This window comes from Sminthopsis crassicaudata, chromosome 3, assembly GCF_048593235.1.
Source record: "Sminthopsis crassicaudata isolate SCR6 chromosome 3, ASM4859323v1, whole genome shotgun sequence".
Classification (NCBI taxonomy): Eukaryota; Metazoa; Chordata; class Mammalia; order Dasyuromorphia; family Dasyuridae; genus Sminthopsis; species Sminthopsis crassicaudata.
The window spans coordinates 16920768-16933231 of record NC_133619.1 but is presented as its reverse complement, the minus strand read 5'-3'; the positions used below and the strand labels follow the sequence as shown (position 1 = coordinate 16933231).

At 37.9% G+C, this 12464-nt stretch overlaps 1 protein-coding gene and 1 pseudogene across 1 annotated transcript in view; both read right to left on the bottom strand.

Moving 5' to 3' along the window:
- The window catches only part of SCHIP1 (schwannomin interacting protein 1), a 768598-nt gene that overhangs the window by 605671 nt on the left and 150463 nt on the right, over positions 1–12464 (bottom strand). The window contains exons 2-3 of the mRNA XM_074298086.1: positions 3347–3411; positions 152–232 (exon numbers count right to left, since the gene is read on the bottom strand). Of these exons, the coding sequence (XP_074154187.1) occupies positions 152–232; positions 3347–3411 (146 nt within the window). The remainder of the gene's footprint in view (positions 1–151; positions 233–3346; positions 3412–12464) is intronic.
- LOC141559570 (creatine kinase B-type pseudogene) lies at positions 10221–11943 on the bottom strand (annotated as a pseudogene).

Below are 12464 nucleotides of genomic sequence, written 5' to 3'. Positions count from 1 at the left end.
ACTGAGAGGAGGCAGTGTGGACAGATGGTCAGAGATGCAGAATGGCCATTAAGCCACTGTTTGCAATTCAGGCAGGGCCTGTAACAAGAAAAATCCAACCCAAACCTCCACAAAACCAGAAATGTAGCTCTTGGATTTAGAGATTACTCACATTTTCACTTTTGACTCCAAGGGCTGAAGACTGAGGTTGTATTTTTCAATATTATTCTCCATATCCATGGAAATCTGGTGGCTGGAAGAAGAATTGATATTAGAATGTTTAGTTAAGTAGCCGTATTCATTTCCCAGGCTAATTGATATTCATTTTACAGAGTTGTCATAGATTTAACTTTGTCTTTACTTACAAAGAGATTACTTCACCAAATTACTAATGACGCATTCAAACCACAAATGTGATATAAGAAAAAAAGTAATTTTACCTTTAACTTCCTTGCTCTTTTTGGTATGTTATTTCAATTTAAGACAAAATAATTGTATATCCTGGGAGAACAGAAGAACTGATATTTGCAATGTGTTTTGTTTCAATTGACTATTTTAGTACTCAGTGTAATCCTTTCCTGTATGTAGCATAGGTATTATTATATCCATTTTATGGATGAGAAAGCTAAAGCTCAGAGAGATGAAGTCATTCAAGCACAGCTCTATGGTTAGTGAGTGTTAGAGATGGTATTCAAACACAGGTAATATGTGAGGAAAAAAACTTATTTGGAAATCACTGGGGACCCCATGCCATTTACCAAATGAAAAGTTTTGAACTTTTCCTAGAAACTGTGAGTATAAAGGCAAAACAATCAGACTTTCCTTGTCCTTAAGTTCACAGTATATACTATTGAAATTCACAATAATAATATTAACCTGTATATAATTTTTAATATAATGATATATAGTTCTATATTAAATATGAATATTAATTATAAAATTTAAATGGTTTATATTTATGTCATAATAATAGTAATAACATTTATACAGTATTTACTATGTGCATTATGTTTTGTTTTACAATTATGATCTCATTTGATCCTCACCACATTGGAAAGTAGGTGACATGGTTATCCCCATTTTACAGATACGGAAACTAAGGCAAACAGAAACTAAATGACTTGAGTGGATCCGCAGCTAGTAAATGTGGACAGATTTTTAACTTGAGTCTTCTGACTTCAAGTCCAGCACTCTATTCATTGAACCACCTTGGCTGCTATTATGGAAAAGTAAATACAAGCCAATTAGAAGGAGAACTAATATAGGTTTCCTATAGGAGATAATCCCTTGAGTCTTGAAGAAAAGTATGGATTTTTGGAAACAGATTATATTATAGTCATGGATAAAAGCCTGTGCAAAAATATAGGTTAAGTGTCATATTTAGGAAAGGGTTGGCAGGCCAATTTGGCTGTGTGTAACTCAGGTTCATGTCTCACCTCGGATGGGGGGAGAATGTGGAAACCCTAACCTAATTTTTCTCTCTTTTTCTCTCCTCTCTTTTTCCTTTTTTCCTTTTTTTAGAGAAGATAATATGACATGATGATTGCCCTTATAAGGGGTCTGAAGTTGAACAGGGCAGTAAATCACCCTAGCACACTGCATGCTAAATGTACCAGAGAGGATAAAACAAGACTGGATATGAAGACAGAAGAGAAAGGTCACTGAGAATCAGGGAGATCAGGAAGAGGTAATTAGCACAAGGAGGTAGGGGAGGTGACCTACTAATAGAACATCCATCTTGAAATTTTCATGTGAGAAAATATAGTTGGAAAAGTTCATCCACCACACATATATCAAGCTTTGGCTGTCATTTATCACAGAATTGGACAATTAATGTGAGCATATACATCCATACATGAGCACAAAGACCACAAACATGTAAACACACATGTGTGCACAGATATAAAGCTCCATTCAGGTTTCATTTTTAGGTTTAAATGAATAATGAGCATCAGGAGAGGAAAGTTCAATGAAAAGTACAATGAGCCATGTTTGGAAGGCCATTATCCTGGAGAATTACCCATCTCCTTACCATTGCTGTCTAACCAATAAGGATTAAAAATGTCTTCCTGAACAATTTCACTATAATACTGAGCTCCATTTAATTAAATTGTTTTCAAATGACAGAGACAGAGAGAAACAGAAAAAAAGACAGAAACACAGGGGGGTCAGGAGAGAGAGGGAAAGGAAGAGGAAGGGAAGGAGGGAGGGAGGGAGGGAGGGAAGGAGGGAAAGAAGGAAAGACAAGAAAAATAACAAATAAAACCTCCCTGAAATTATTATTCCTATATAAGTGTTGGGAAGGAAGTAGAGAAGAGAATAGGAACTACTGAATTTTCCACATTATTAATTATCTGAATTATCCACATTAAGTGAAGCTTGGGATACCATAATCCAGGAATAATATTTAAGTTCACAAACTCAAACTCTTTCTCAACAACTCTTTTACCAAAAGTTCTAATAATAAATAGCCAGGCAGCTAGATGGCACAGTGGATAGAGCACCAGTCCTAAAGTCAGAAGGAGCTGAGTTCAAATCTGACTTCAGACACTTAATACTTCTAGCTGTGTGACCCTGGGCAAGTCACTTAATCCCAATTTCCTTAGCAAACTACTACTACTACTAAATATCCAAAGAAGGAAGTTGAAGTTTTACTTACTCCTGGCTTGGGGCTGATTCTGAATTGTAATCTGGACTTTGTTGGAGGAACCCAACAACAGTGTAGGATCCCCTCCAAAGATGAGCCATTTCCTACAATGAATTTCTGAAGCAATATGGAACCTTGAAGCCCCCAAACATGAATAATTGACTATTTTAATCATCCTTTTTACTACTAAAGCAGCCAACCAGAGAAAAAAGGAATGAAGTCTTCTTATTTCAACCAATTTTAGATGTAACCAATCAGTCAGAAAATATTTATTAAGCACTTCCTGTGTGCATGGCACTGTACAAATTATACCTGGCATGGATATAACTATTTTTAATTACTTTTTTCACACTGTTAGTTCATAACAAGTCTGTAGTCAGCTCAAACTTTATATTTTTACACATGGTATAAGCTACAAATCCACATTTCTCAATCCTAAACTTGTGTGACTGATGCTTTAAATTTAAATCCAGCATTTTACATTTGGCTGGTAAATGCTATCTTGCTGCCTACATTTCATAATTTCAGTTTCTTAAGTTTATGTTGAATCTTGGATTCCTAAATCCTTAGAGCCAGAAGAAATATCCCAAATCACCTGAGCCAACCCTTTCATTTTCTGTACATATGTTTACCTTTCCCTATCATTATAAAACATGAACATTTCATAACTGAAGCAGTATTCTATGACATTTTAGCAATCAAGTACTTTTAAATACTTACTTTTCAAGTACGTATTTTCCATCACTAACTTGTTCTATTGTTGGCTGCAATCTTTTCAGTTCTTCCTGTAAAAAGAAAATGTGGCTTGATTATACATCTTAATGACCATCTGATCATATGCAACAACCAAAAACTTCTATATGTGAAAGATTTCTAGCCTCATCAGCAGGAACCTTGAGGTATGAAAATTTCCCGTACAAATGCCAATCACAAATTGTCTAGCATGTAAGTACCAGAATACTGCTTGAGGCATATAGAGTTTAAATGGCTTCCCCAAGGTCACACAACTAATAATTATCTGAGGAGAAATTTAAACCCACATCTTTTTAAATCCATTGCTAAACACTCTATCAAAAATATTGTGCTATCCAAAGAGGGAACTATGGATACTGAATGCTGATCAAAGCAGACTATTTTCTTTTTTTTTTATTAATTTTTATAATTATAACATTTTCTTTGACAGTCCATATTCATAGGTAATTTTTTTTACATTATCCCTTGTACTTCCTTCTGTTCTGAGTTTTTCCCCTCCTTTCTTCCACCCCCTCCCCTAGATGGCAGGCATTCCCATACATATTAAATATCTTATAGTATATCCTAGCTACAATATATATGTGCAGAACCAAATTTTGTTGTTGTTGTTGTTGCAAAGAAAGGATTGTATTCCCAAGGTAAAAATAATCTGGGAAGAGAAACAAAACAAAACAAAACAAAACAAAAAACCAATGCAAAGCAGACTATTTTCACCTTTTTCTTGTTGTTGTTGCTTATTTTTTCTTTCTTGTGATTTTTTCCTTCTATTCTGACTTTTCTTGCACAACTTGAATGTTATTGTGTTTTAAATGATTGTGTGTGTGTATATATAAATATATATATATGTGTGTGTGTGTGTGTGTGTGTGTGTGTGTGTATATATATATAATCATTTTGAATACAATAATATATATAATCATTTTAACCAAAATCACACACACACACACACACACACACATATATATACAATTATTTTAAACACAATAACATTCAAGTTATATATATATATATATATATAAAAAGTCACATCAGATTGCTTACTGTCATGGGAAGAGTAAAGGTATGGGAGGGAGAGAAAAATTTGGATTACAAAAAAAACTTTGAATTACAAAAACGAATGCTGAAAATTATCTTTGTATGTAATTAGGAAAATACAATACTATTGAAAAGTTTAAAAATATACTGCTTCTTCAGGAGGCACATAAAGAGACACATGGCAGGGGGAAATAAAATAATTTAGAAAAAAATATTGTTCAGAACACCAAAATAGTAGATCTTTTCAGTGATGAAAATGATGTTTGAGATGAGTTCAAATAAGCAATACAATTCTCTGTTCAATTCTCCCTTCCTTTGGAGAAGATGGGGGCTATGGGCATGGAATATTACATACACTATTGGGCTCCATTGATATGCTAGTTAATTTGCTGAATTGCCTTATTTTGGGGGCTTTCTTTCATTTATTGTTTTTGTTATAAGGAACAGCCTTCTGGATAAGGTAAGGAGAAAAGACCAACATATTTAGAAATTAATAGTGTAAAGCAAGAGATATTGATAAGGGTAAATTAAATTATTTTATCCTGGGGGCAGCTAGGTGGTGAAGTGGATAGAGCACCAGTCTTAAATTCAGGAGGTCCCGAGTTCAAATTTGGTCTCAGACACTTAACACTTCCTAGGTGTGACCCTGGGCAAGTCACTTAACCCCAGCCTCGGGGGGGAAAAATATGTTATCCTAAAAAGAAGAATAAATTCCCTAGTTTAATATACTGTCCTTCCTATAGGAAGACAAGATTTTGAGTGTTTGCTATTAGTAAGGATAGTTCATGAAAACATCCACATGCATTCATCCATTATGACCACCTTTGTGGGATTAACAATATTATTAAAGAATATTTTTAAAAGGTCTTTTTAGCAAAACCAACCAGACTACTGATATATGTAAAGTATTACCCCTTTTTGGGGGGGAGATTTAATTTGCTGAAAGGGGCAAAAGAGGACATTTATGTAAGAAGAAGAAAAAAACAATTTAAGGAGAAACAGAACATTTTAAGAGGATCTGAGAGAAAACTAGGACCTCACATAAATGCTTGAGAAGAGACACAGACAGAAAATGCTCCGATTTGAGCCAGAAGAAAGAACAGAAAAAATGGGAATTAAAAGGAAGAAGCTAATCCCTCAAAGTTAAGAGGTGACAGCAAGAGAAATTGAATGGAGACTGGAGATAGCGTGGAGCCCATCTGGGACAAACTAAGTAGAGTCAGGCAAGCTCTGTAGTTGATTTTGGGGAGCTGATCTGATTGAAGAAAAGTTCTGATGCTGGAAGCTGACTGGACAGATCAGTGTCCACTGCTGTTTCAAGAGCTGACTGGATAAAAACCTATCTTGTCCCAGCTTAAGATAGAGAAAACCTCTCAGAAGCTATCAATATTACTCTGGCTTGCTAGAGTAAAGCCTGTAAAAGCTCAGAGAAGTGTTCTAAACAGCTTTGCAAATCTCAAGCTTAAAAGATCCACTTTTCAATGAAAGAGTATAATATTGCCACAGTGCTCAACTAAGGCAGCATGTCTGGGAAGCTCCGCAGGTCTCAGCCATAAGGCTGTGGGGGAATTAAAGTCGCTTACCCCTGCCTCACTCATGGAAGAATAGCAGAGAAGTGGATTCGTTGAGAAAGTGGATAGACTCAGATTAGCAAGAGTCCACTCTGGGGCTGACACATACAACGGGCTATTCCTTCAAGAGACCAAGGGTAGGAAGGACAGCAATCAGCTGCTTCAGACCCTAAGTTTCTCTCCTCTTGTGCTTCAAAGACACTGTATGCATGAGTGGGAAAGGAAGACGGAGCCTGATGAATGAACTGTCATGTCACATTATGTCTATTATCTCTTTGTCACTTGTTAATAAGTTTCATCATTCAGATAATAGTTTGCCATTTATAGGATGCTTTAAGGTTAACAGAGAATTTTGCATATGTTATCTCAGTTAATAACATCTCACAGTAGTCTCTCATAATTCTGTGAGGTGGGTACTATCATTTATCGCCACACGGCCCTTTCCATCTGCAGTCCTGTCTGATTCCAATTCCTTAAAACAAGATGCCCCTTTCAGGATAAGCTCATCAGTTCTAAACTCACCATCATGTTGTTGGTTCAAGCCTTTATGGACTCCATCTGCTTCAGTCTCCTCTCCCCTCTGGAAGACTAAAGCATGGAGTACCACATTTCTCCCAATGCCTTATTTTTCATATGATGTCTTACCTGTCAACTTCAGTAAATGATGCTCCCACATTGGGGTCTCCCCCCATGTTTTCTTGCCTCCTTTTGTCTGTGGTCTCCTCATTCAGATTATAAGTTCTTTGAGAGCAGAGACTCTTTTTTTGTTGTTAATTATGTCCCCAGCCATGTCCTGGTATGTTGTAAGTATTTAATAAATGTTTATTGTGGAAAAAAATCACTACTGATCAGAGAAATGCAAATTAAGGCAACTCTGAAGTACCACTACACACCTTTCAGATTCACTAAGATGACAGGAAAAAATAATGATGAATGTTGGAGGGGAAAACTGGGATGCTAATCCATTGTTGGTGGAGTTGTGAACTGATCCAACCATTCTGGAGAACAATATGGAACGATGCTAAAAATTTTATCAAACTTTGGATATGCTTTGATCAAGCAGTGTCTCTACTGAACTTGTATCCCAAAGAGATCATTAAAAATGTCTGCAAAAATGAGCAAAAATGTTTGTAGCAGCCCTTTTTTATAGTGGCAAGGAACTGGAAACTGAGTGGATGCCCATCAGCTGGAGAATGGCCAAATAAGTTATGGTAGATGAATGTTATGGAATGTTATTGTTCTATAAGAAATGATCAGCAGGATGATTTTAGAGAGACCTGAAGAGATTTACATGAACTGATGCTAGGTGAATTGAATAGAACCAAAAGGGCATGGTACCCAGCAACAAGTTTATATGATGATCAGTTCTGATAGATGTGATGCTTTTCAATAGCGAGGAAATTCAGGCTAATTCCTATGGTCTTATGATGGAGAGAGCTATCTGCATCTAGAAAGAGAACTGTGGGAACTATATGTGGATCACATTCTCACTATGTTGTTGTTCACTCGCATTTTATTTTCTTTCTCATTATTTTCCTTTCTGATCTGATTCTTTCCTGTGTAGCATGATAATTGTGGAAATATGTTCAGAAGAATTGCACATGTTTAACCTACATCTGATTACTTGCTGTCTAGGAGAAAGAGTTGGGGAGAGAGAAAAAAATTGGAATATAAGGTTTTGCAAGGGTTAATGTTGAAAACTATCTCTGCATGTATTTCAAAAATAAAAAAAGCTTTATAAAAAAGGGGAAAAAAAGAAATGTGTTGTGCATGTCCATAATTTTGATTCAAGTCTCCAAATCTAGTCCTATATCCATCACATCATATGCTCACTTAAAGCATAGCAGAAAGAACAAAGGGATTCAAGAGTATGAAGGAGGCTCCTGGCCCATATCTTGCTCTCTACAATGGTTACAATCATATTGGAACTAAACATATCTCAATGTTACATAGAGAAAGCTTAAAACCTGACCTAAATGCTCCATTACAGAATTACATGTTGGATCGAGCATCTTGCTACTCAGTTTCATTAAGAAATGTAGTCCTCTTCTTTCTACAAACCCTTGTTATGCTCCTTTCTTTATGGCTTAATTTTAAGGACTGCATATAGAGCACTTAAAAAATGTACCTGGTGAAGCTGGATATTATTTTGGGCACGAACAAAGATATAGCATAAATATCCTTTTTTTTTTTTCCCCTAAGGCTGGGGTAAAGTGACTTGCCCAGGGTCACACAGCTAGGAAGTGTTAAGCGTCTGAGACCAGATTTGAACTCGGGTCCTCCTGAATTCAAGGCTGCTGTGCCACCTAGGTGCCCCCCAGCATAAATATCCTATCTAACATGCAGCTGAAGGACAGGAGCAAGGAAGGGTCTGCATTGATTGGCTCATGGTTCTCATCTATTAAAGAAACAAAGAAGTGGAAAGTATTCAAAGTTTTCCCCTCTTCGAATGCATTCTCATTATCACTTTCTTATTTCCTTTCCTCTGGGATATGGAGTGTTGCAGGAAACATTTTTCTCCTCACAAGAACGTGACAGCTGCCCTCTCTCACAATCCTTTCATTGCAGGGAGCTGGGGGAGAAGGCCTACCATGAATTAAAGGAACAACTTTCTACTTTCTACGAAATCCTATTGAACAGAAGGTCAATGACTACCCAGAACATTCTGAACAGCTGCTCAACTGACAATTTGGAGGATTGATTTCAGCATTTGGCGATTTAAGCTAACTATATGGAAATACCACAATACAATTGGCAGAGGGTTTTTTTTTTAAGTGTGTGTGTGTGTGTGTGTGTGTGTGTGTGTGTGTGTGTGTGTGTGTGTGTGTATGTTTCTGGGTGAGTGTGGAGTGTGTGAACAAGAGAGATAGTGAGACAGAGAAAGAGACAGAAAGATAAGGAAATGGAGACAGATATAGAGGCAGACTTGGCAGAGAGGCAAGTTTTATTCATTAGTCCCTTCCTTCTGTCCACTGAACTGCCTTTGATCTAGGACCAGAATTGCACAGATTTGGGAATATCCAGATCAGAAAGCTCCCTCCACTGCTGCAGATTGGCTACTCATCTCCACCTCTTCATTTGAGAGAGTTGCTTGGGTCGCTGGGAAATTGCCTGCCTTGCCTCTAGTCACAGAGCCAGTGTGTTTCAGAGGCAGAGCTTGGATACAGGCCTTTCACTCTCCAAGGCTGACCTATCATACTTTGCACCATGCTGTCTTGAATGCTACTTCACAGCTTCCAAAATTTTAGTTTTGTAGAAATTTGATATGAACAATCTGCCTTTATTTGTTCTTTCCACCATTTCCCTCAATTCTATTTCTCTTCAGAAGAACAAAAAACCCCACAAATGTAAAAGAAATTTCAGAAATCCTCTTCTAGTCTCAGGTGTCCTGTTTCCCACCTGCAGTCATCATGTTCTGCTTCTGTTTTCTTTTTTTACATTAAATTGATATCTTGTAAGGAGGCTATTGATTTCATAGGCCTGTATAGAGTCACTTCTTCAGCCCATCTATCAAACAAAGCAGCATCAAAGCCTTTCTCTGACATTTATTACTTAAATGTCCCTGGACATCAGTTTCCACATTTGTAAAAAGACAATTGGACTCGATGGCCGTTGAGGTCCCTTTCAGGGCCCCTGCCAGCTCAGCAGTTCATTGTGATAGAGGGCTGGTCCTATACCCAGGAAGATCTGTGTGACTCTAAAGCAAGCCATTTAACTCCTTATTGCCTCAGCTGTAAAGTGGGGATAATAATAGAACTTATTTCCCAGGGTTGTTGTGAGATTCAAATGAGATATTTTTTCAGACCAGAAGAATAATTTGTCATTTTAGCATTCAGCAACATTTCAAAGAAAACTCTGATGTCAAAGGATGGAAGGAAGACTTCTCTACAACATGATTAGGTGGGCTGCATCCAGAGTCTCCCAGGGAGCCACAGGTGGGAAGGTTGGTGGTTATTCATTCATCCAATAAATTAGGAAGCATAGAACACAGGGGGCCAACTGCTCATTTCTGGGCTGGCAAAAAAAGTCATTGATGGGCTGGCCCTACTCCAAATGCTTCTCCATTTCAATGAACAATTTCACACCATCCATTACCATTTGCAGCAGCTCCACCTCTGAGAAGCCTAATTGTTCAGGCCTGCAGATGTCAAAGGCACCACTCACAACTGGTGGGTCCCCCTTTTTGAAGCCTCAGCTTCTTTAGCACCTCACCAAACTTCTAATGATGGCCCAAGTGGAAACACTTGCCTGTAAGCTTGAGCCTAAGTTGTAGGAGAGAGTCAGGATGTAGCCCAATTGGGGGTTCTACATGATATTGTAGCTCTTGCTCTTATTAGGGTTTTCAATTTGGGTGAGCCCCATGAAGAAATGTGTGAGCACCTTCATGCTACTTTTCTTCTGCATAGAGGCAATTCTCAGGTGATCTTCCTCACTAATTCATCCCAGAAAGATCTTGTTATTGGGCCAAGGGTCCAGAATTGGACCATTCCAGATGCCAAAAGGAGTAGAGATTTAGACTTGTTGAAGAGGAAGTGGTCATCAATCAGCTGCTACTGTTGCTACTCAGTCATGTTCTTCAAAACATAGCATTTCCCATTCAGGGTACCTTTTAGGCTGGCCAGCACTTCCACAAGGAGCTTCTCTATGACACGATGCTCACCCAGCTACAAGATGGGGAAGAGCAGAACCTTTGAATGCCCTCACTAGTTCAAACATGAGAACTCAGCACCTGGTCAGGATCCAAGTCATCACCACCCTGCAGATTGTCAAGATAAAGATCAGTCTTATTCTCATTCGAAGGCTTGTAGCTTCCATGCCAATCCTCAATGATAAGATCAAACTGTTCCTTGAACACAATCTAGCTCTTTTCATCTCCAGCTACTTAGCCCATAGTCATGATGAATGGGTACTCTAGGTTTTCCACACCAGTGTGGATGACACCATCCAGGGTGAAACCTCTGAGGGCAGCCTTATCTCAGAATTTTTCATAGAGTTCTGGCATCAGCACCTTTGCCTTGCGTTCGTTGTGTGAGGGACAGTGGCTACTGGAGAATTAATTGCATGATGGCAGGAGGCGAGGATCTGCTAGGACAGTCACAAAAGGGGAGAGGATTGGAAGATGCTTCTGCTGTTACCATGTTGCTGCTGAGCTGTGATCCCAGACCACCTTAGTCTGAGCTCAGTCACTGAATCCCAAATGAGATAATATTCTAAAGAGCTTAGAAAGTACCTGAGATGATAGGCACTCGATACACACTTCTTTCCTTCCTTCCAGCTCTTGATCTGTCCTATTCTCATCTCAGTGAATCCTCCTCATTGTATTCCTCTGTATAACTCTGCCTTCTTTGAATTCAGGTTAAGCCACTCTGTGAACCTGATCTTGAATTATTCAAGTGCAGCAAAGACACAGAAGTTTACACTTATTTTCTATCTGTCCTTCACAAATAAATTTGTGTTGTGAAAATTTAGGATTTATCCAGAACTGTGACAAAACAAGCACTGTGTAATTTTTATAAAGCACCATAGATCAGCAGTAACAGATTTACTACCAGCACCCAATGTTTTCCAGTGTCCTTAGACCTGTCTGTCATTCCAACATAACAGGCAGTAAATGGTTAGCGGGATTGTGAATGCAGAATTTCACCCTTTGCTTTGCCAGATTGGTCTTCCTGCTCCTGTCCCTGTAGGTTTTCCTCTTACATAAATATTGAAATGCTAGTTAGAAAATCTTATCACTTCCAGCCACTTAGGCAGCCATTGGAGCTGTCCAGCAATCAACCTGCCTCCTTGGCTTTCCTCTCCAAATATCCACCTTCCAATCTCACAGGACGTGTTCTCTGGACAGATATGAAATCTGGAACTCCCTCAAAATTACTTTCCTCTACCATGCACATGTGTCTGAAGGCTAACCTTCTAACGCTAGGACTTACCACTGTGGCCATTTTCTTACCTGCACATCCCAGAATTATGTGTGGTCATTTAAAACAGGAAAAAAAAAATCTGCCATTTACTTCATTGATATCTCTGGTTAACAAAACCCACACCTCCTACATAAATTATAGTATATATTTAGAATAATTTTATCTTAACTTCTGGGCAAGTCTTTTTAAAAAGCTAAAAAATTGGTTTTGACATTATTTGACTGTGAAATCATTCAATTATATATCACTGGGTATTTTTTGGTATTTTTAATGAAAGTGTAATAAAAGCAGTACAAAAGGGATTACTAATGTTTGTATAATTTGGGAAAGCAGAAGATGTGAAAATCTATACTAATTTTTTGCTTTGCATCATTAAACATGAAGTATTGATTATTGTTCTTTGCCACAAAATTTATGGAGCTGGCTGTGTTGCTATGTCCACATAAAGTGATTCTGATGTTTTGCCCTCAGACCCCAATGGCTATAAATGATGGTCCTTGGGTGACAGCTGGGATGTCGTGCTTCCAATCCACAGCCTTAAGAGATACATTTCACAGA